This window comes from Amphiura filiformis, chromosome 20 (genome assembly GCF_039555335.1).
Source record: "Amphiura filiformis chromosome 20, Afil_fr2py, whole genome shotgun sequence".
Classification (NCBI taxonomy): Eukaryota; Metazoa; Echinodermata; class Ophiuroidea; order Amphilepidida; family Amphiuridae; genus Amphiura; species Amphiura filiformis.
In genome coordinates, this window is record NC_092647.1 from 25,430,403 (window position 1) to 25,451,189 (window position 20,787).

The window sequence follows — 20,787 nt, forward strand, 5'->3', positions numbered from 1 at the left end:
GTAGGTCTATTTATTGTGGGACATTGGAGCACATATCGAATAGGATTCTGAATACGAAGAATGTCCTTCTGATATCAAATAATTTTGATTTTTTGAAATTCGCAATGAAATACACATTTTATGGCAAATGATTAAAAATTGATATTTTTGATATTTAACAGTACTCAAATGAAACTTAATAAATCTGATGATTTATACTTATAGTGTATGTAGGTGGGATGAAAAGCCGACAATCAATTGACAATTTTGACCTTTCGTATTGAAGATATGGATTTTTTTTTCCCAAAACACCAAAAAAAATTAGGTCTTTTTGGGAAAAAAATCCATATCTTCAATATGAAAGGGCAACATTTTCAATTGATCGCCGGCTTTTCCTCCCAGCTACATACACTTTAAGAAAATATCATTAGATTTATAATATTTACTTCGAGGACTGTTATATATCAATATGTGAAAAATATCACATTCTAATAATTTGTCATAAAATTTGTATTACTAGTATATCGTGAATTTCAAAAAATGAAAATTATTTGATATCAGAAAAACATTCTTCGTATTCATAATGTAATTCGATATGTCTGATGTGCTCTCATGTCCCACAAAAATACTGTCGAAACGCTCAAAACGCTCATTCCAGATCCTTTAATTTTCATTGGGGATTTTTGAAATCATCGTTTGTCGAACGATATTCAGGTGACCTCGAGCCTTTCATATAAATCAATAGTATCTCGCTATCAGTTGCGCGATATTTAATCCGATTCAACTCATATTTTATTCGTTGCCGTATATATTTTGACGTCACAAAAAGTATTCGAAGCCGAATATTCGTCTTCGAATATGCACTATGAACCGACCCTTACACGACAATTTGCATGTCTTCAATCATCTTTTCAGTTCCGCTACGTTTAATTTTTGTATAACATCAATAATGAGCCTTGATTATCATTCTCAATAGGAGCCTATAATGTTTATATTAGGCTATGATGGGTTTCATTTGCATTTTAAGACCACCTGCACCTGCACATTTCTGGTAACCATAACCACAGGAAGTATAACCCCCGTAACCCATCCAATTTCACAATATTATTTTTTACAATAGTCAACGCATCTTTCAGTATTAACAAGGAGAGACAGCCAAAGAGAACGTGAAGTTGTGTCTAAAGTTTGCCACAGACGAGAAAGAAACAGACTGTCTGTGAAAGTTTGCATCCAGTTTCAGTCTGGCAATTTGAAAATATTGCGAATAGATTTACCGGATTGCTTCATGCAGAACAGGATCTTTCGTATTGTAGGATACGGTGAGTATCGTGGTGTAGAAATTATTATTTATGATTCATTTGAAGTGAGTAGCCTTAGATGAATCAATAATCTTGTCAGTCGTGATCTTCTGCTGCCTCTGGATTAAAAACTCAGTCGAGTTTTGCCAAAGTTAAAAAAGAAATAAATAAATAACGGATAGTCAACAAGATCCTTCTGAACAGGATCCGACCCCACGTTGATCCTTTACTGAGAAGCAACCAGGCTGGCTTTAGATTGGGTCGCAGCTGTGCTCAGCAAATACACATTTTGAGGAGGATCATGGAAGGCTTCAAGGAGTATCAACTTCCCTTAACAGTCACTTTTGTGGACTTCAAAAAAGCCTTCGACTCCATCAACAGGTCCGTCATGTTTACAGTGCTGCAGCATTATGGAATACCAAAGGTTGTGGTCAATGCCATCCAGGTGCTCTACAAAGAGTGCCGATAGTGCCGTTATGGTAGATGGCAGTATCTCAGAGCCTTTCCAAGTAACAACTGGAGTGCTTCAGGGTGATGTGTTGGCACCATTCCTGTTCATTATCCTGGTAGACTACCTTCTGATGAAATCAACTTCTGGAATTGACGCTGGAATTGTTACCTACCCACGTCGGTCAAGCAGGTATCCTGCCAAGATGCTGAATGACCTGGATTTTGCGGATGATATTGCCCTGCTGGAATCTTCCATAGCCCGGGCCCAGTCACAGCTTACTAGGACTGCAACTGCAGCAGCAGATCTAGGCCTTGTCATCAGCGCACCTAAGACAGAATATATGACTGCATACTGTAACGCCCAACTAACTTGAAGTCTATGGTAGTACCATCAACCATGTCACAAACTTCAAGTATTTGGGTTCCAAGATGGGCTCTAGTGTTGGAGACCTAAAAAGAAGAAAAGCGCTAGCCTGAGCAGCTTTCTGGAAACTGGAATGCCTTTGGAGAAGCCCGTCCCTGCCAATCGAAACAAAAATCAAGCTGTTTCAGACAACGTGTGTTACTGTCTTTCTGTACGGGTGCGAGTCATGGGTAATTACCAAGGACATGGAAAACAAGATCAATGCGTCTTGCTACAGAGTCATGTTAAACATCAAGCGTGTGGATCGGATCGTGTGTGCTCCGCAGCCGACTGATGATGACGAGTTAATGAAATAAATTTATATAGCGCATTATGCCAGGCCTCAATGCGCTGATCAGAGATATTAAACCAACAAATACATTATGCAAAAACTAGAAAAGTACATATTCAATAGGCAGATATGTATACAACCAATACAAATTATAGTAAACACATTTAAAAACATTATAAAGCAATTACACTTGATAAGGAAAACAGAATAGCAGAGTAAATATCTACTAGTGTGAACAAAGGCATGATATAAACAACACACTAAAATCCAAATCACTACTCGAATATTTACTTTTTATATTATATTAACAAATTGCAAATATGAAAACTAAAAACTTTTAATTTGAACATATATATCAACCATCAAAAATATATACACAAAACACCCTCTTATCCATATATACTTCACAATTTCTACTACGGAAACTATCGACATACCGGGTATACTCCAGAAGTGGCCAAATGTTTGAACTTGCTGTCATCGCGCCCGACATATCTCATACACGATTTTATACACCAAGTATTGATTCATTTGTTACGGTCTTCAGTATGATAGCACCTTGCTGTATGTATATAGTTATTTATTGCTCTCTTCAGTACCTGCAGATAGCATGTGGCTGTATGTAGTCATTTGTTGCTGTCTTCAGTAGATATCATCTGGTTGTATGTAGTCATTTGTTGCTGTCTTCAGTAGATAGGACCTGGCTGTATGTAGTCATTTGTTGCTGTCTTCAGTAGATAGCATCTGGCTGTGTGTAGTCATTTGTTGCTGTCTTCTGTAGATAGCATCTGGCTGTATGTAGTCATTTGTTGCTGTCTTCAGTAGATAACACCTTGCTGTATGTAGTAATTTGTTGTCTTTAGTAGATAGCATCTGGCTGTATGTAGTCATTTGCTGCTGTCTTCAGTAGATATCATCTGGTTGTATGTAGTCATTTGTTGCTGTCTTCAGTAGATAGGACCTGGCTGTATGTAGTCATTTGCTGCTGTCTTCAGTAGATATCATCTGGTTGTATGTAGTCATTTGTTGCTGTCTTCAGTAGATAGGACCTGGCTGTATGTAGTCATTTGTTGCTGTCTTCAGTAGATAGCATCTGGCTGTGTGTAGTCATTTGTTGCTGTCTTCAGTAGATAGCATGTGGCTGTATGTAGTAATTTGTTGCTGTCTTCAGTAGATAGCACCTTGCTGTATGTAGTCATTTGTTGCTGTCTTCAGTAGATAGCACCTTGCTGTATGTAGTCATTTGTTGCTGTCTCATATCAATTTGTAAGAGCTCTTAAGCAAAGTCATAGTTCATTGAATTTACAACCGTATGACAACACAGGCGAAAATAGCACAATGTTTGCAATTTAAAGAAGAGAATTGGCCATTGCTTATTCTAGTGACGCTAGTATAGTGTATGGACAATATAAGTGTGCTTTTTCATTTAATGACATAAAATTTGACCAATATTGTAAGGAACACTTGAGGTTTTGACTTTTAAAACCTACATTTTGGTCAACAAATGTGCTTGGATAGGTAGTTTTCAACAGATTTACCACATTCGCCTTGCTATAACATTGAATTGCGTTATCTGTTGACCTAGTGACAAAAGGTGTTTTAGGGGGAAGTGTTAGCTTTCGTTTGATATCAAATTCTGATTGGATGAAGGGAACACTTGAGGTTTTGACAACAACAACAACAAAAAAAAAAAACAATTACAGAGGCCCATTTTCCAGCTAGAAGCTCCACCGCTCATACGATGCTATGCACTCGACCGTGTAGTGTAATCAAAGACTGTGGTGGAGACAATTCACTGCTTGCTGTTCTCTGCTTGGAAGCTCTTGGACGAAAATGTGTGCTCAGGTGTATCGAGGTGAAAACTGTGCGTAGATGGTTGATATGAGAATCGTTTTTGTATAGAAACCTTTCCATATGTCAGTAGATAGCACATTACTGTATGTAGTCATTTGTTGCTGTCTTCATAGCACCTTGATGTATGAAGTAAGTTGTTGCTGTTTTCAGTAGATAGCATTGGACGGTATGTAGTCATTTGTTGCCGTCTTCAGTAGATAGCGCCTGGCTGTAGGTAGTTATTTGTTGCTGTCTTCAGTACTAATAGCTCATGGCTATCATGGCTATAGGTAGGTATTTGTTGCTGTCAGTAAATAGCACCAGGCTGTATGTAGTCATTTGTTGTCGTCTTCAGTAGATAGCAACTGGCTGTATGCAGTCATTTGTTGCTGTCTTCAGTAGATAGCGCCTGGCTGTATGCAGTCATTTGTCGCTGTCTTCAGTAGATAGCATCTGGATGTATGCAGTCATTTCTTGTCGTCTTCATTGGATCTAATCTGGCTGTATGTAGTCAGTTGTTGCTGTCTTCAGTAGATAACACCTGAATGTATGTAGTCATTTATTGCTGTTTTCAGTAGATAGCACATGAATGTATGTAGTCATTTGTTGCCGTCTTCAGTAGATAGCATCTAGTGGTATGTTGTCATTTCTTCTTCCTTATAAGTGCCTCCCTCATATGTATGAGTATTATTACAGACAAGCTGTACTTATTTTTACTCTGGAATCTAGAGTAGATGAGTGTATTTTTGAAGTACAGTCAACAGTACCGGGATGATCCCCTGCTCTTTTCGAATAGCCTGTGACGTTCTTTAACGTGCACACTACATTAATGTGAGAAAATATGCATGTACACGGGACCGACAGCTAATGCTTAAAGTGCCCTCCGAAGCACTAAGCAAGTGAAGTGCCTTGCTCAAGGACACAAAGAGCCAGCCGAGCTCAGGCGGACCTGGGTTTCGAACCTTTGACCCTTGGATTCACAGTCCAACGCCTTAACCGCTAGGCCACGCTCTCCTTATTTGTTGCTGTCTTCAGTATAGACAGCATGTAGTCATATGTTGCTGTCTTCAGTACTAATAGCGCCTGGTTGTATGCAGTGATTTGTTGCTGTCTTTATAGTAGATAGCATATGCTGTATGTTATGAGTCATTTGTTGCTGTCTTCAGTAGATATAGCACCTTGCTGTATGCAGTAATTTGTTGCTGTCCTCAGTACTATAGTGCCTCGCTGTATGCATAGTTATTTATTGCTGTCTTGGGCTGTATGTAGTAATTTGTTGCTGTCTTCAGTAGATAGGACTTGGCTGTATGTGGTCATTTGTTGCTGTTTTCAGTAGATAGCACCTGGCTGTATGTAGTCATTTGTTGCTATATTTAGGGTCAAAAAATGATTTGACCCCAGTATAGTCAGTTGAAAAATAACCTATTAGTGTCAGGGGTCACGATTAGAAAATGACCCCTAACGTGGTTGAAATGACTATATTCAGGGGTCCCGGTTAGAAAATGACGTGGAACGTGGGTCGAAAAATGATTATATTTGGGGTCATTTAAATATGACCCTTTTAAGGGTCAATTTAATATGATGTCAAACTACTGAAAATTACTCCGACCGTGGTTGTTTTAACCACGAATATGGTTAAATAAAATTGACGCCGTAAAAGGGTTGATATTTTGACTACCTATTTTTAAGTGTGTTGCTGCTGTCTTCAGTAGATAGCACCTGGCTGTATGTATTCATTTGTTGCTGTCTTCAGTAGATAGCAACTGGCTGTATATATTCATTTGTTGCTGTCTTCAGTAGATAGCACCTGGCTGTGTATATAGTCCTTTGTTGTAGTCTTCTTTCTGTCTTTCTTTCGTCTTTCTTTCTTTCTCCCATCCAAGGTTGGCTGTATGTCCCAGATCAAAATTCATGTTCTAAACCATGTGGTGTACCACAGGGTTTAGCACATAAATTTGGTGATGAATTAAATACGATTTTGTTAGGCGTTGCTTGCCATACATTATAACTAAAGCAAAAACAACCCATATTACGCCGCCGATGGTAGTAACCGTAACCGGGGGTTACCCAAAATATTTGCAAGTGAGAACTTGAATGTCAGGCTTGCAATCATCTTTTCAGTTCCGCTATAATTTTTGTATATAAGATTAATAATCGATTATCATGATATCATCATGTTTATATTAGGCTATGACTGGGTTTCATTTGCACTTTGAGACCACCTGCACCTGTACATTATTGGTAACCATAACCACAGGAAGTAGAACCCCCGTAAATACAGAACCCATCCCCATTTCATGTAGTAGTCAACGTATCTTTCAGTCTTAACGAGGAGAGACAGCCAAAGAGAACGTAAAGCTAGCTGTATCTTAAGGGTGGTCTTAACCCTGGAATTATGGAAACTTTCGGGCTTCATAACTGCTAAATTATTAGTCTAAAGAATATAAAAGTATACATTTTTAGACTGGAAATGACTTGCTGAATTCATCTGTGAGGTCCAATTAGAGCAAAAAAAAACATTTTTGGAGAAAATCCCCCAAAACGGTTTTTTGGCCCAAATTTTTTCGTGTAACGGAACAAAAAAATTGTTTGGCCAAAAAATTGTTTTTATTAATTATTAAAAACTAGATAAAAATATCTAGGGACCGTTTTTTTGTTTGTTTTGAATTTTGACCAACTTTAGTAGAAATTTGCACCAAAAATGGTCAAAAAAATGCAAAATTTTCAAAAAAATCATAAAAAGCCTGATTTTCGCCCAAATTTCAAATATTTTTGGTGAAGTTGGTCAAAATTCAAAAAAATGAAAAAACGGTCCCTAGATATTTGTATCTAGTTTTTAAAAATTAATACAAAAAAATTTTTGGCCAAACAATTTTTTTGTTACGTTGCACGAAAAAATTTGGGCCAAAAACCCGTTTTTGGGATTTTCTCCAAAATGAGCATTTTGGCCCAAATTGGACCTCACAGATGAATTCATCAAGTCATTTCCATGCTAAAAATGTATACTTTTATATTCTTTAGACTAATAATTTAGCAGTTATGAAGCCCGAAAGTTTTCATAATTCCAGGGTTCAGACCAAAAGTTTGAAAATTGCAAAATGTGTAATATTGTATGAATATTAATTACCGGATTGCTTCAGAATAGGATCTTTCGTATTGAAGGATACGCGTAAGTATTTACGCTCATAGGCGTAGATCCCGGGGGTGTGGTGGGGGGAGGGGGGAATACAATCATCCCCCAATGCTGACGTATGTGTATGTGGGTTTCTGACCAAATTAACCTCATATGTGGCCATTTAGCCCCAAAAGGGCAATTTTTTACGCGCTTCGCACGAATTTATTCCACTTTTCACCATATTTCATAAATTGAGCTTCAATGTGGCAAAAATTGTTGTACCACTTACTTATTCTGTTGCCAAAAGGTGCTTGATTCACTATACTTCAAGAAGTTTTTCAACACCCATCCCCCCATGTCAAAAAGAAATCTACGCCACTATTTACGCTGCCCATGGTAGTAACTGTAACCGGTGGTTACCCAAAATATTTGCAAGTTACACGACAATTTGCATGCCTTCAATCATCTTTTCAGTTCCGCTACGCCTAATTTTTGTATAATACTATAATAATGAGCCAAGCTCAATATCCTGTTTAAAGTATGACTTAAATTTTGGGGTTCATATGAACTTTGAGAGACCACCTGCACGTTATTATGGTAACCATAACCTAGTCTCGGTCCCAGCCGATTTGTGTTCCTCCGTCACTAATTAGTGACGGAGGAACATAAACCGGCTGGGACCGAGACAAACCATAACCATAGGGAAGTAGAACCACAGTTCCAGGATCGAACCCACCTTATTTTATGAACATTAATGTCAACGCATCTTTAAGTCTTTAACGAGGAGAGACAGCCAGAAAGAACGAACGTAAAGTTGTATAACGTTTGCATCACATTTCAGCATGGCAATTTGAAAATATTGCGAACATTAATTACTGGATTGCTTCAGAACAGGACTGATCTTTTATATTGTAGGATAGGCCTACGGTGAGTATCGTGGTGTAAATTTTTTTTTCTGACGTAATTAAAATGTTTAAATTGTTTGCAGTAGCGTCCACATGTTTTCAAAAGGGTGCGTATGTGGGGGGTGTTGCAGGCGCACGGGTCTCGAATTCCCCCGTCTGTCACAACTTTTCGGTTCGCTTCACTCACCGTAATTGGTAACCCGCAAATCCCCCCCCAATGGGTACGTGCATTCCCCCGACTGTCCGTGACAAAAGTGGGGGCGTGCCCCCCCCCCCACCCATTTGCGCACGCCACTGAATGTGAATACTTGTTTGTTTGCTATATATTGGTTTCACAAGAGATTTGAGCAACATTGTATGTTTTCAGATCTGGTAGGTATTCGACGATTCGTGAATAGGCCTAGGGTCTAATTACTTGTTTATTTATTTGGTAAATTTAGATTTAGTGTTTGCGATATTGTTTTGGTTTCAAGTGTACGGATAGGCCTACTTTTTGTGCGTAGTATTATGTCAGAAAGTCAGGTTTGAAAAAAAAAACACCCAAATTCATTTAAAATGATAGTCGCCTACAGAAAAATTTTGAAGTTTAAATAACAATTATGCCTAGGAGTTTTTTAAAAGTTCTAGCCTATAGCAAAATGTCTATAGAGCAAGCAAAGGGCAATATCAGCATTGCGTAAGACATTCAAATACGTGTCCATCATAAAACACAATATAACAGACATAGGCCTATAGCAAAAACGACAAAAGTATGATTGTTCTGGATAATTATACTCATTGCTTAAAGGGGGTATGGTTGCCGTGGAAGGTGAACAAAATGCAAAATTTCCTTGTCTCTTTGTTTTAGTTCATGTGTCTCTTGAATGCAACCAGTAGGTCAGTCGCTATTGTTACTTTTAAATACAATGTCGTGCTATGGCACTTTTTCTTTTAGTTTGGCACGTTTAGCACGATCAGTGCGTCATCAAATATGTAGGCCTACGCGGAAAATCGTCGTAAACGTATATACTTCGTTCTAAAATTAAAAAGGTGCAGAAATATTTTACTTCAGTGATGTGATCTTCCTTCTTTTCATATGCAGCACTAAGGTAAGGCTCCGTCATATGTGCCGCGAGAACATAGCAAACGCAAATATGTTTTTTAAACGTTATAAATGTTCATGAAAGTTCAGCTGTGTTGGTATAAATCATGATTTGATTTAAACTTTTGATCCAAACACAAGCATGACAAGGAATGAATTCTACCTCGGAATTTTCATCAACAAGTGAGTGTCTGTATCAGGTCGCGATCTTTTAAAAGTGTTTTGGTTTTGGTCAAAACGTTTTTAAAACATTTAAATGTCAGTTATATAGGCCTATACAGGTCATGAAAACGTTTTTAAAACATTTTATATGAAAAAGATTGCAACAACATTTTAAAAACAATTTTGGCAAATATTTTTAAATAACATTATGTTAGAATTTTTTTGCAGGAAGTTTTCTAAAATGTTTTTGAATATTAAAACGTTACATGCCCCTTCATATATATGGCCCCTAACCCGACGTGCAAACGTGTCTTTTTGATCAAACTGTTTGTATTTGCTGGGGCAGGGCTGGATTTACCTTTTTGTGGCCCTGGGCCAGGCCCGTAAAAGAGACGTGCATTAACAATACAAGATAGCCTTTGACACACACTTTCTAAAAAATATTTCACTTGAATTTATGTTACTGTCTGCTTCGAGAAATCAGGGGAATGCAGCTTAATCGTGGGAACAAAAATTGCAAATTTCCTCGCGCTTAGCGCGCATTTTGCCCTCCAGTGTTTACTATTATTTGATCATTCAGCTTAAAATTGGTAATTGTTCCAATAACTGCAATCTGGAAGCAAATTTACAAATTGTCGTGCGCTTCGCGCGCATTTTTCCAATTCAACGGTTCATACTTGGATCATTTAGCTTCAAATTGGCGTTGAAATTGGCACATTTTCTGCCCTTTGCGCGGAAGTTGTATGTCACTTTCAAATTGCAAATTTGTGCGCGCTATTGGCAGCTATTACACGCAACACTTTGAACTTGTGTTCAAGCATTTTGTACTAACCTCCCTCCCCCATGTCACAAAGATATTTACGACACTGCTGTGTCCACCCCCCCACCCACACATATGAAGTCCTACACCATCACCGCACGGATCAAAGGGGCCCTTGCGTTCATTTTACCCCCGGGCCCGTAATGGCTCTCGGTGGCACTGATGGTAACATCGTAATCATGGTAACATAATGTATGGGCGGAAAAAATATAGGTGCTATATAGCGAAATGTGATTCTTAAATTAATTGATGATGCAAGTTTGATACAGTTTGATAATAAATATACTCTTAAATCATGAATTGCATTCTTTCTTGCAGAATAGATCGAAGCCGCGAATCATGCGGACATGTTCTTTAATAATTTTCCTGCTGGTGTGCAGTTGCCAAAAAGGTAAGGAATCAGCAATTTAAAATAATCAAACAAGAAAAGAAACGAGCGAAACAAACAAGACAGACACGCAGGCAATTCCAGGGAGGCAGGCAGGCAGACAGACACCCCCACACCCGGGGGGCACTGACCATACGGGTATGTCCCCCGGAAAGACCCCCTTTTGGATTTCGCAGCTCCGAAAGACCCCCTATATTTGACCAAAATAGAGCTCCGAAAGACCCTTGATTTTGATAATTTCAGCTCTAAAAGACCCAAAAATTTCTCATTCCTTATATTTCTGTTTTTTTTTTTTTTTTTTTCAACACAAAAGCCAAGAAAAACCCTTGATTTTGACTGTTCGCAGCTCCAAAAGACCCCATTTTACTTGTTTGAAGCCCGGTCGCAGCTCCAAAAGACCCCCTTTTACCGGTACGCCGTCAGCTCCCAAAGACACACCACCTCAAAATTCTGGGGGAACATACCCACCCAAATTTTTTGATGTGCCCCCGGGCAATGCCGCCGACAAGGGGGGTTAAGGGGGTGCGGCGGCACTGCCCCCGGGCCCCCACACACCCACCTCGAGGCATGGCATGAAGGAAGCTATTGATAAAAATTAATGCCAAACCAAGAATACATGACAGGAGTCTTCAAACATCAAGCGATTATACCCAGCAGTGAAATCACGGCAGGATTTCAGTGTAACCAAAATTATTAAAGAGCTGGGATGGGATTCCTTTAGATATTGATAGATCTATATAGTGTCTATCAAGACAGTTTTATTCCAGAGTTATTTTTTATAGGCCTATAGCTATAGGTTTACCAATTTTCCTACATGTACTTCTCCAATTTTGTTGTAACCGGCCTGAAACCCGGGTTATAATAAAACTTGTTGTAACTTTTTTTATTGCGTAACAAACTCAAACATTCATTGGTCAGAAGTGGGATACGCGCTGTTGTATGTTAATTGGGGGTACAGGCTGTCCTTATCATAAAACAGCTGAGAGTAGGTTGGTAAGCTTATAAAAAGATGTCTAAAGAACATTATTAGACCGAATAACCGTTTGGGTGAGTACGTATCACGAGGGAATTTGCTGAAACGAAGTAGAAATGAAAGTCCATGTCGTATTTATTCATCCATTTTAGGTCGCGATTAGTTTCTATGGAAAGGCCGGGTGAGTTTGATTCCAAATGCCTCTAGTCGGGATTATGCACTTTCAGTTTCTCACGCGTTTGAACGGGAATTGGATTGCGTACTTTTTCGATGTCTAGTGAGCAAATTTCTTCAATATTTTGAGAAAATGATGTCAAATTTTCTATTCTATATTGTTTGGTAATAATGTCTTTTGCCAATAGTACGTTTAAAGTTGTAATTTTGTGTTTTTGATCGCAAAGATCGGATATTTTTGTTCCCGATTCAATTCTGAACCCTTCGCAAGGGTGCCGATTTCGCAGAACTTTGACGATAATTTTGCCTTTTGGACACTAAAATGCATTCGATCCTTAATTTTGTTTCAACCGAGTCTTAAATTAGCAAGCACAATAAGGTTGGTACCACTTTTATATACATTGATAAAATTTTAAAGATTTTTTTTCAAGTTTCTAACCGGCGCAAATTGTTAAGTGTGTATTTCCCATTGACATCCAAAATGGGAAATACGAGTCTGATGGACATAGGAACGGCGTCCATGAGACTCAGCGAGTCTAATGCCTCCAGGAGGACTTAAACACACTTGTCTCTTGGGAAAAAGATTGGCAGATGCACTTTAATCCCCAAAAATGCTTTGTGATGAGACTCACACATGCAAGATCTGTTAAGCATTTTCAATATAATCTAGGGGAGTCAATCTTGCAGCAGACAGACAGTCACCCATACCTTGGAGTTTTGATAACCAGCAACCTCACTTGGAATAAGCATATTGACAATGTAACTGCAACAGCAAATAGGACCCTTGGCTTCATTTCAAGAAATCTGTACCAATGCCCTCAACATATTAAAGAGACAGCATTTAAAACCTTGGTTCGACCACTCACCGAATATTCGTCAAGTGTGTGGGATCCATACACCCAAGTTCTCACAAACAAGTTGGAGGGCGACAAAGGAGAGGTGCTCGGTTCTGCCTAAAGGACTACAAAAGCAGGTCAAAAGGCTGTGTTACAGCAATGTTGGAGAAATTGAAATGGGAATCATTAGCGTCAAGAAGACAGTCAAGGCGTCTCACCATTCTCCACAAGGCAATCAACGGTCACCTATCCTTACCAGTTGGAACCCTCCTTCAGCCCACTCAACGATCCTCACGGCACTTCAACTCCAAATCATATACACCACTGTCAGCATCAAAGGACTGTTACAAGCATTCCTTCTTTCCCAGAACTATAAAAGACTGGAACTCATTACCTGAAGCACTTGTCGCTATAACAGACCCCAACCAATTTAAAAACGCAGTTGAACAATACCAAAGCAAAGCAACCAACCAGAACAACTAAATCACCATCTGCATGCGCAACACCCTGACCGCTTGATTCCGCAAAGGGATGTTGGCCAGTATCTAACAAGAAGAAGAGAAGGTGGAAAGGTATCAGTGTAATTTTGCAATAATTTGCATGCCATGAAAAAGGGGTGTAAGCTTATAAATCTTTTGCAAGGTCCTTTTAAAATAATAAATAACCCTCACATATACATGCGGGATGTCAAGTGTGTGCACAAGACCTTGTGCAGCAGCGCTGGACGATCTGCAAAACAATGACATTCTCGGGCACACGGTCCCAGGGAAGACCAGCTCAAGGTAGGGAGTTCGCGAAATACGGTATGGGGAATTCCTATCTGAACGCATGGGGAAATACCCTTTCAAAAAATCGTTGTTTTACTGTTTAGCATGGAAATTTTCATTGAAAATGTATCTAAAAATTACAAGTAGTTTTGAATATATTTCCTTTCATTTACCATCGTCTTTTTTACATTTAATTGTAATTTACCTTCCAAAAAAAAAAGTCAAATCAGCTGACTGTGGCGTAAAATATGTTCTGTGATAATTTTAATTTCACTAATTAAGCGCCGCCATTTTGAAGTTTAACTGATGTGTTTGTTGTCATTTAAAATCCATTTGTTTTCTCTTGTTTGACCCGGAAATACTTCATGTTTGGTATCATTTTGAAGCTTAGAAAATAGGGAACAATAATATTGGGTCAAATTCATGCGCAGTATCTCGTGGACGTGGTTGACGTCATATCAACAGATTCAGGGATAGACGAAAAAGTTCGAAATTTTTTCGTAATTTTTGTGTGAAAACTCATCAAATTTTGTATCACAGACTTGCAGTCACCACGAGTCACCCATATAAAGATAAAATTAAACCATTTCTACTTCATAATATCATGTTACCTTTCCAATATGAGCTGCCGCAAAATGCCCCAGCAGGGTTTTCCACAGTATGTGGAATATGTGGAATCAAGAATGTTGAAAAAAGCTTAACATTTAGTCTCTTTACCAGTCGTTTTTTGTGTAAATAATTATTTTGGTACTCATGATCTGCCGCATGCCTGAAGCATGATGGGATAAGAAGTGTTTACGTGTAACGTAATTTATCAGTTGTGTGTAGTACCATCACTCATGCACTGTACCTATTGTCTTCCCATAATGCATTGCGGTGCATTATGTGAACTCAATGTAAACATGCAAGGGATTTTTCAAAATGATTTTAAAAATGTATAGGGCAGAAAAAATAATAAAGAAAAATAAATATAATTTGTGCTTTATTGATTTTTATTTATTGAGATTTCTTTTTCATTATCTATTAAAGGGGTATTTTGTGATGGATGGCCTCATCCTCCACTTTTCTCCAAAAAAAGTTGAGATTTTTATACCACAGGAAAGCTCTGGACTACATAATGTTATGTCCAAAATATATCTTGCAGATTCATTCGCTTGGCAAAATATCATCAAATGTGTATTACGTTGTGAAATGAAATTAAAACACAGTAAAAAAATGGAGCAGTCTAATGCACACATATAATCATGCATAACTCGAAAACGCAAAATCTGTATTAACTGAAATTTTGGGAGTCAGCTTTTTTCGTGGATATCTACTGAAAATTGTCATAACAAGAGGATGCTAGAATCACAAAATACCCATTTTCACTCTCTTGGCCATGTAATTTTCTTTATTTTTCCATCACAACAAAATCAGAGATGCCGCTCTTATACATGTATATTTTCACCCCGTTTGGAGACTTTTTATTCTAAATTTACGCACTATTTCAAGTTTTTCAGACTTTCCAAGTGGTACTTAGTGGCATCTCTGCATAATATTCTTTTAAAAAATATTTAAAAAAAATGCAATATGGGATGCTGAAACAAACTTTTCTTGGCCTTAAATTAAATGAGACACTGAACACAAAGTCGTAAGTTAAATGAGACACTTTGAAACAAAGCTTTTTTATTAAACTTGTATTGTCTAAATTTCTTTATTTTTGCATGGTTGGTCAACACCTCATTTTCCGCATGCACACTGCCATTGCACTTGCACTTGCAGTTGGTGCTTTGCACTGAACTTTTCAGTTTGTCTGTGATCCAGCTTGAATCTTGATATCTGCATTCAGAAATAAAACAAAATGATTAGTTTGATATAAAGTTAGCATAATAATGTTCATTTATGTTCACAATTCTCAACACATTTTTGAACAAACGTTAATCCATAATGGTTTAACCTATTAAATCACTTTAAACAATAATGGTAAGAGTATTTGATGCTCTTTGAAATACCTAATACTAGGCACCGGAGTTTTGCGCGATTTAAAACAGCAAAATGCGCTGGCCACTTTTCAAAATGCGCGAAAATGCGCCAAAAAATAGGTCAAAATGCGCTAAAATGCGTGATCCCCTGTTATCAATGAAAAACACGAAAAAACATCGGTAAAACCCCAGACAAACAAGAACCTAGACCCATAACTTTGGTTTGCGTAGTGAAGTCAACACTGCCTAGCAACGATTTTGACAAGGACGCAACCCGGACGCAAACAAGCAGACATGTTCGCGTCTACAGAACATGTTGCATTTGACGCGGGCGCCACAGCGCAGCAATCATGATCGCGTTTTTCGTTCCAGACATGGACGCTTATTTCTCCGCGTCCGACCATCCGACCAAAATCACCTTGGATACGTGGCTTCACCTTCTGCCATGGTTAGGGATGGGCAGTTACAGCTCTAGGTGGTATGTCTATGGGTAAAACGATGGCATGTCAATCAATTACGACCGACTTCCGGTTCATTTCCAGTTTCTGGAAAAAATAAAAAATAAAGATGGCGACCATCACAAATCGTCGATCGAAATAAGTGAAGTTAGAACCAATATTGCGTGAATTTTCTTGTAAATGCTGCCGATTTGGGGCATAAAATCGTAAGTTTTAACTTTTAAGCTTATCGATGGGTCAAAATCGTGAACATTCTCGATGGAACCAAAAATGCGCTTTGGACACCCAAATGCGCGAAAATGTGCGCTTTTGCGCGAACCACGCAAAACTCCGGTGCCTACCTAATACCATGGTGTTTGGGTTTTAGAATACAGCTTGTTACCAAAATTAAGGAAATTATGCAAACCTAGTCCGAATAATCAGACCCAGAACAAAATATTAATTTCTGACATGATCGTACTGGGTCTGAACTGTTTCCATATGAAATCTTGATGGCAAATTGGACAATAGAAGCACATGGTTCTACGTGACAGCTTTTTTATCCCTATTCAGGTTACGTGAATCACGCTATTGTGGACCATCCTTCTGATACTTGAGTGTTTGGACAAGCGGAACGGTTTTTTGTCTACCTCTCTGTTTGTAAACAAACCAGGAGGTCGAAATCGTCCTCCTCGCCGAATACGAAAGTCAGCGTAATAGTACGGCACTGATGCAAACCCAAGTTTGCTGCCACACCAAATTTACAGACACTTTACGTGTACCAAAGCAACTTCTAATGGCCATAACTCCACCATACTTAAAGCTATTGAGCTCTTTTTTCACCATTCTCTAGTTTTTCAACACTCTTTCCAGTGATACCAAACTTGTTAATGTTCTATGAACAAATCCAATTTCCTCCGAACTCCCTACTCAGGGGCTGATCTGGGCCTTTCCGTGTATAAATAAAATTTGAATTGAATTGAATTGAATTAATCTATCAGTCGGGGACACTTCTGGTTCTGGTTCTGTCCAACACTTAAGTTAACGCTTCATACCAAACCAGGTGAGAAGGTACTCAAGCCGGTAGAATCGTTGGCTATCGTGTCATGCAACCTTGAGTAAGACAGCCTGAAACGATACCAGCGAATTAAGCATTTCTAGATGATTTCAAGAACACCACCGTGCATGCATCTCGTATCCTACTATCGGTCGTTGAAACAAGAAAACCTCATCACGAATTCACCCACCTTCTTACACCACCAGTTGAAATAAAACTCAAAACTTTCCGTGTTATTCCTCAAAACAACATGTAACTTCATAAATCCCAGTATGACCCATTATCGAAAATTTTGTTTGATAAACGTCAACAAAAGGTAATTTTTTTCACAAGCAGAACGCACATGGGTAAAATGGCAGCTCTAATGCTGGTTTCATACTTTCATGTCGCTTGCCGCTGATCGGCATGACACATGAGCAGTGCAGCTAAACGGACATGAACAAGGCTTACGATTGGCTAATACATCATCGCATGTGTAAAAAATTAGTCTCAGGCCAGACTGTATGTGGATATCACAGGTTTGTTAGGCTCGACAAGCGTCAGACCGACACAATCTGGTTGTGTAGGAGACTATCATTGTGATGCCCACATGAGTACTGAAGAAATATTCATTAACGGGACTGTAATGTGGCTATTTCTATGTTTTTAGTTGTACCGGGCAAGTACCGGGCATTCTTCGACACGGAGACTGCTACAAATTCGTCCAAAGGTAAGCAAAGGGTTGGGGATCACATTTTTAACTATGACTAAACTGTTTCGGAGTTGAGGAACGCTAAAAGTAGACCATTTCGGGGGCTGTATTTGGTGTACATGTCACGTTTTGAACAGAGTTATAAACGACCATTACTTTGCACTTGCGAGAGAGACTCACTTTACCCCTCTGCAATACTATACTACGTATTGCATGCGTGAGCCACACTTAGTGTCATGCACAGAATCCCGTTAAATTTTCCCAAAGGTTAGCAACTAGTATTAGCAACTACGGTATTTAAAACCATTGCGATTTGACACAGCATCTTGCAAAAATTGCATTGATCATTTCATAGCGACTGCGTATCACAGATATACTTTTGTAGGTCCTGTGGTTCTTGAGTTATGTTGTAAAGAAGGCTGAAACAACTACACTTTTGCAAAATGTACAAAACCTATTAACAACAGTACATTGTAAATCAAGCAAGTTTTCAAAGAATGATTTGTAGAATGAAGTTTTACAAAATATCAAAGTGTTATTTTTCAATAATATATTGAATTAGAGAAAGAAAATCAACTTTTTGCTGCTTTGACCAACAATACCTTGTCTACCCTTAAGTATATTCCCCAAATTACAGATCAAGCTATCAACTAAATCGCCCTAAATCCGCAAAAAAACAAAATGTCAATTTTCACTAACTTGGGAGACATTGCACTATCGTGTGTGAATAATATAACATTGCTGTAGTTTCATTGATAAAAACATTTCTTTGTCATCAAATTTTTCTGGGAATTTTTTAGAATGCTATGACAGTAACTTGCATGTTTACGTGCATACATTTGGACACCCCCAAGTTTCACTATTCTCAGTGCATGATATGGTAAATATCCAATACTTAACTGATAAATGAAGCGGAGATATGCCGGCACGTATCTTTTTAATGAAGCGGAGATATGCTGGCTTGTAACTAAAACTGAACCATTATTATTGGGTTTTACATGTCTGGTTATTTCACAATTTCACCACAGAGCCAGCTGAAAATGGCATCTCAAAAAAAAAAGTGGGACGTGGGTGGCTAAAGATGTCATAATAAAATTAAGACTCCCTGTTTAGCAGAAAAAGGTTTTACAATAAAACTTATATAGTGTTTTCCCACCCAGCGAAAGCATTAGTGTTTGGACATTGACTTTTAAAGTAGCAGAGATTAATTCTTTATGAATGAATTTTAGCTCTTGTTACATATTTTCATTTTTATGTGCGCAAGGTGAAATTTACACCTACTCATCACCCTCTGAACAGTTTCCTGGGAAACAACATTTCTCAATGTGTGACTTTAAACATTCTTCTTATTCCCCATTATATTACAGGTTATTGCAGTACCACAGATGAACCTCCAACAGAGCTACCAGATTCTAGTGATGATGACACTACATCATCAGACACAGACTATGGTAGGTCAAATTGGAAGCAGGATTTTTTTTCTTATATACTTGATACTTGTTTGTATGTAAAACACTCACTGATCACAGAATTTCCACGAAGGCAAATTCAAGGTATGCACCACTTTATTTGGCATGTGCATGTCTGGCAGACTTAAAAATACTGCATTTTTTAAGTTCAACAATGTTTTACTTGTGTAGACTAGATGCTGATTGCTGAGGATGATAATACAGAATATCGGAACCCTCTGGATAGGGGAAACATGCAGGAAATGATATTTTACTACATTTCTGTATATCTTCAGTTTTTCCAGGCAAAAGGTTCATGACTTTTTTGGAAAATTGTAAAAAAAAAAGAAGACATTTTCAAAAAAAACCCCCAGTTTTGCGGTTGGGACTACTGAGACGGTCGGTCGGTCGGATGAGGAAAAGGAATTTCTCTTAACAAGTACACTACCAGATTCCTATTGGGGATGCCTGTCGTCAAGGTACACTGGTACTTACCGCACAGAACCAATGTAGTACCAGGGTAGAACCACTGCTGGTGGATTCTGTGCAGTAGCAGCATTTCTGTGTCAGGCACTCTGTGTAGGTACTCTGTGTGTACCAGCCTGGTACCTTGGCGATGGTGTACATGTGCAGGTGGCCACAGTAGGAATCTTGTAGTGTACATCTTGTATATGTGCACAATTAAAGCCATATTAATAACATTTCTTTAAAAATAGATTAGTATTAATTTTCAATAAAATATTAGCATTTACTGTCAGATATGTCCCTTTTAATTTTGAGCCGAACAAGTGAGGTAAAGCAAAGAAAATCGAATTTACAACTAAGCGCCAATGCATGTCACGCCGGCGGTTGTAATATGGTACTACCCTCTGGTGTGTGTGTGTGTGTCCCGCACGCCGTGTACGTAGTACTGTGTTGACATCGCATACGTGTTTGACTAATATTTCTATCGTAATAATAAAACGCTGATTCAGGCGGTTTATTCAAAATCTCGGATTTGGACAAAACTACAGCACCTAAAGTCTTGATTTTTGCAGAGAATCTTTGTTTACTAAAGTACATTACAATCGTGTAAAAACCTGAATTAAAATTTTTTTTGAGGGCGTTCTCCTGTTATAATATGGCTTTAACTTTGCCATATTTAAGGTCTATTTTTTATGTGTAAAAGTATAAACATTGATTGATTGATTGATATGTTGATTGATTGCTATGTTGATTGATTTTATTCAAATTAACATCATTGAAGGCTAACAAATGCAATATTGCACAGAAATATTATACATTTTAAAAATACATTGTAAAAATACATAAATTTTGGAAAGATACATTGTAAAAATACCCTAAATTTTGGATGTTGTTGTACATATTAAACAGTTTTTAACAAAAATACATAGAAAATAAATTTTATAAACATTAAAATTTACAACAAGTTTTTAAAAATGGATAATATTGCAGTTTGTAGCACAAAATGTTAAAACAAGATCACCCATGAAATTAAGGTATATGCAGAGTTTCTGATAAGTGAGGTCCTTTGGGCCTTACGAGACAGTACTGTAAGACAATATCATGTGGTATCAGCCAAGTTTAAAATTTTGTTTAATCTTATCAAGCTCCTTTTTGGTTGAACACTGTACCACTTCCTTAGTTTTAATTTCTACTTAGATTATTAATAATATTAATAATAATAATAAAACATCATTTATATAGCATATTGTGA

At 38.0% G+C, this 20,787-nt stretch overlaps 1 protein-coding gene across 1 annotated transcript in view; it reads left to right on the forward strand.

Annotated features, from left to right (window-relative positions):
* The first annotated feature begins 1,178 nt into the window (after positions 1–1,178).
* LOC140142226 (uncharacterized) overlaps positions 1,179–20,787 on the forward strand; it is a 113,589-nt gene continuing 93,980 nt past the window's right edge. The window contains exons 1-3 of the mRNA XM_072164193.1: positions 1,179–1,298; positions 10,657–10,729; positions 18,990–19,073. Of these exons, the coding sequence (XP_072020294.1) occupies positions 10,678–10,729; positions 18,990–19,073 (136 nt within the window). The 5' untranslated portion in view covers positions 1,179–1,298; positions 10,657–10,677. The remainder of the gene's footprint in view (positions 1,299–10,656; positions 10,730–18,989; positions 19,074–20,787) is intronic.